General features: G+C 45.1%; 1 protein-coding gene across 1 annotated transcript; it reads left to right on the forward strand.

Annotated features, from left to right (window-relative positions):
* Window positions 1–244: 244 nt before the first annotated feature.
* On the forward strand, window positions 245–1,441 carry LOC111215890. Its single transcript, XM_022720105.1, has 2 exons — window positions 245–790; window positions 875–1,441. The coding sequence occupies exons 1-2, from the start codon at window positions 245–247 to the stop codon at window positions 1,439–1,441; spliced, it is 1,113 nt and encodes a 370-aa protein (XP_022575826.1).
* Window positions 1,442–2,266: the final 825 nt, after the last annotated feature.

A 2,266-nucleotide genomic window follows, 5' to 3' on the forward strand; every position in this document is an offset into this window, starting at 1 on the left:
GAATCAGAATGGGAAGATGTTCATCCTTAGCCAAGCTCAGAATCAATTTCAGAGCCGGCAGAATAATCCGCAGGCTGCTCCTGCAACCTCGAGCGGTCCGCCAGATGAGCTAAAGGGAATGATGCAACAACTTCTGCAGGGCCAGTAGATTCAAGAAAATGCACTGAACCATGTTACAACCGAGATAAACACTCGGATGGACAACATGTTCACGGAATTAAATTCCAAATATGATGTTGTAGGGATGGACAACATGTTCACGGAATTAAATTCCAAATATGATGTTGTAGCAAGCCACATAAGGCAGATGGATGTTCAGATTGCTCAAACTGCTGAAACAATAAAAAGCCAACAGGGAACACTCCCAGGAAAAACATACAAGAATCCCAAGGACTGTAACGCAGTCGAACTGAGAAGTGGAAGACATCTATCAGATCTTGTCCCCAAGAAGCTCACTGCTCAAGAGAAGGGAAAACAAAAAGAGGGAGAACAACCTCCACTTGAGGATGTCCACGACGATGAACTGGAACAACCAACAGTCGTAGAACCAGTAGCTCTCACGATGCAAGATCTGCCTGTTCCTACTCGCGTCTACACTCCAAAAGTTCCCTACCCAGTCCCTGCTAAGAAATCACGCAAAGATTGTGAAGAGATGAAGTGCAAGAAGATGCTAGATGAGTTGAATGTTAAGTTATCTCTCATGGATGCTATTCAGATGATTCCTTCAATGCACAGTCTTGTGAAAGGGCTGATCTCTAGGAAGAACTCTGCAGACAGCAACATCATGATGGTCTCGAAAGAATGCAGCGCAGTCCTTCAAAATAAAACAGTCAGGAAATTAGAAGATCCTGGAAAATTTGTTCTCTCGGTTTAGATTGGAAAAACAGTCTTCGCTTGTTCTTTATGTGATCTAGGTTCCAGTGTGAATCTCATGCCCTACTCAGTTGCAAAGCGCATGGGACTAACCAATTTCAAGCCAACCAGGATTTCATTGGTGTTCGCAGACAGATCAATCAAGTTGCCAGTAGGTGTTCTCGAAAACCTGCAAGTTCAAATTGGTGACACCACAATTCCGGCAGATTTCACGGTTCTGGAGCTCGAAGATGAACCGAAAGACCCTCTCATTCTAGGCCGAACTTTCCTATGCACAGCTGGTGCAATCATTGATGTCCGCAATGGAAGGATCGATCTCCAACTGGGAGATATTGTGATGAAGTTTGAGATGGACGAGCTGCTCAAACGACCTATGCTAGATGGTCAGAACTTCATGATTGACGACGAGAACGCCGCCTTGACCCCTCAACAAGGGATGATCGAAGAAATCCTCGTAGATGATCCTTTGGAAGTAGCCCTGATACGAGTAGAGTCTGAGCAGAACACATGCAACGTTGATGCTAACGGGTACGAAAAGATGCTAGACTCGAGTGGAAGCATTGAATAGACTGTCGCTTTCCTAAGTCTGGGGGAGACAAGCAATCAGCCTCCACCAGAAGGAGCAGCCGCTCCCAAAAGGCCGGAAAAACTGACCAGCCTGCTCGATAAATCCTGGAGCGAACTCAAGGCTCCAAAGATCGAATTAAAGTCCCTTCCAGCGGGACTCAGGTATGCGTTTCTTGGACCTAATTCCACATATCCTGTCATTGTGAACTGTGAGCTAAATAATGTGGAAACTGCTAAACTATTGTGTGAATTGAGAAAATACCGCAAGGCAATAGGATAATGAAAGATTTTGTTAAGAAAGAGATAATGAAACTTCTAGAAGTTGGTGTAATCTATGCGATTTCTGATAGCAAGTGGGTTAGTCCTGCTCATGTAGTTCCTAAGAAAGGGGGGATCACTGTGGTTGCTAATGAAAAGAATCAGGAGTTTCCTCAGACATGATGGCTTTTACAAAAGATTCATCAAGGACTTCTCCAAAATCGCAAGACCTCTCACTCGACGGCTCTGCAAGGAGACAAAATTTAAGTTTGATAGCGATTGCTTGGCAGCTTTCCACACGATCAAAGGATCTCTCGTCAGCGCACCCATCGTGCAACCACCAGACTGGGAGCTCCCTTTCGAGATCATGACGGATGCAAGCGATTTTACGGTTGGAGCTGTGCTCGGCCAATGAAAAGATAAGAAGCTTCACATGATCTATTACGCGAGCAGGACACTAGACGAAGCTCAATGTCGCTATGCAACTACAGAAAAGGAACTTCTAGCAATTGTCTACACCTTTGAAAAGTTCAGGTCCTACCTAGTTGGCTCCAAGGTGATAGTGCCC

This window comes from Brassica napus, chromosome C2, assembly GCF_020379485.1.
Source record: "Brassica napus cultivar Da-Ae chromosome C2, Da-Ae, whole genome shotgun sequence".
NCBI classification, from domain to species: domain Eukaryota; kingdom Viridiplantae; phylum Streptophyta; class Magnoliopsida; order Brassicales; family Brassicaceae; genus Brassica; species Brassica napus.

Coding starts and splice junctions, on each gene's coding strand:
- LOC111215890 (XM_022720105.1), top strand. CDS start 245: ATGGACAACATGTTCACGGAATTAAATTCCAAATATGATGTTGTAGCA. Junction 791..874: donor CAGACAGCAACATCATGATG/GTCTCGAAAGAA, acceptor CTCTCGGTTTAG/ATTGGAAAAACAGTCTTCGC.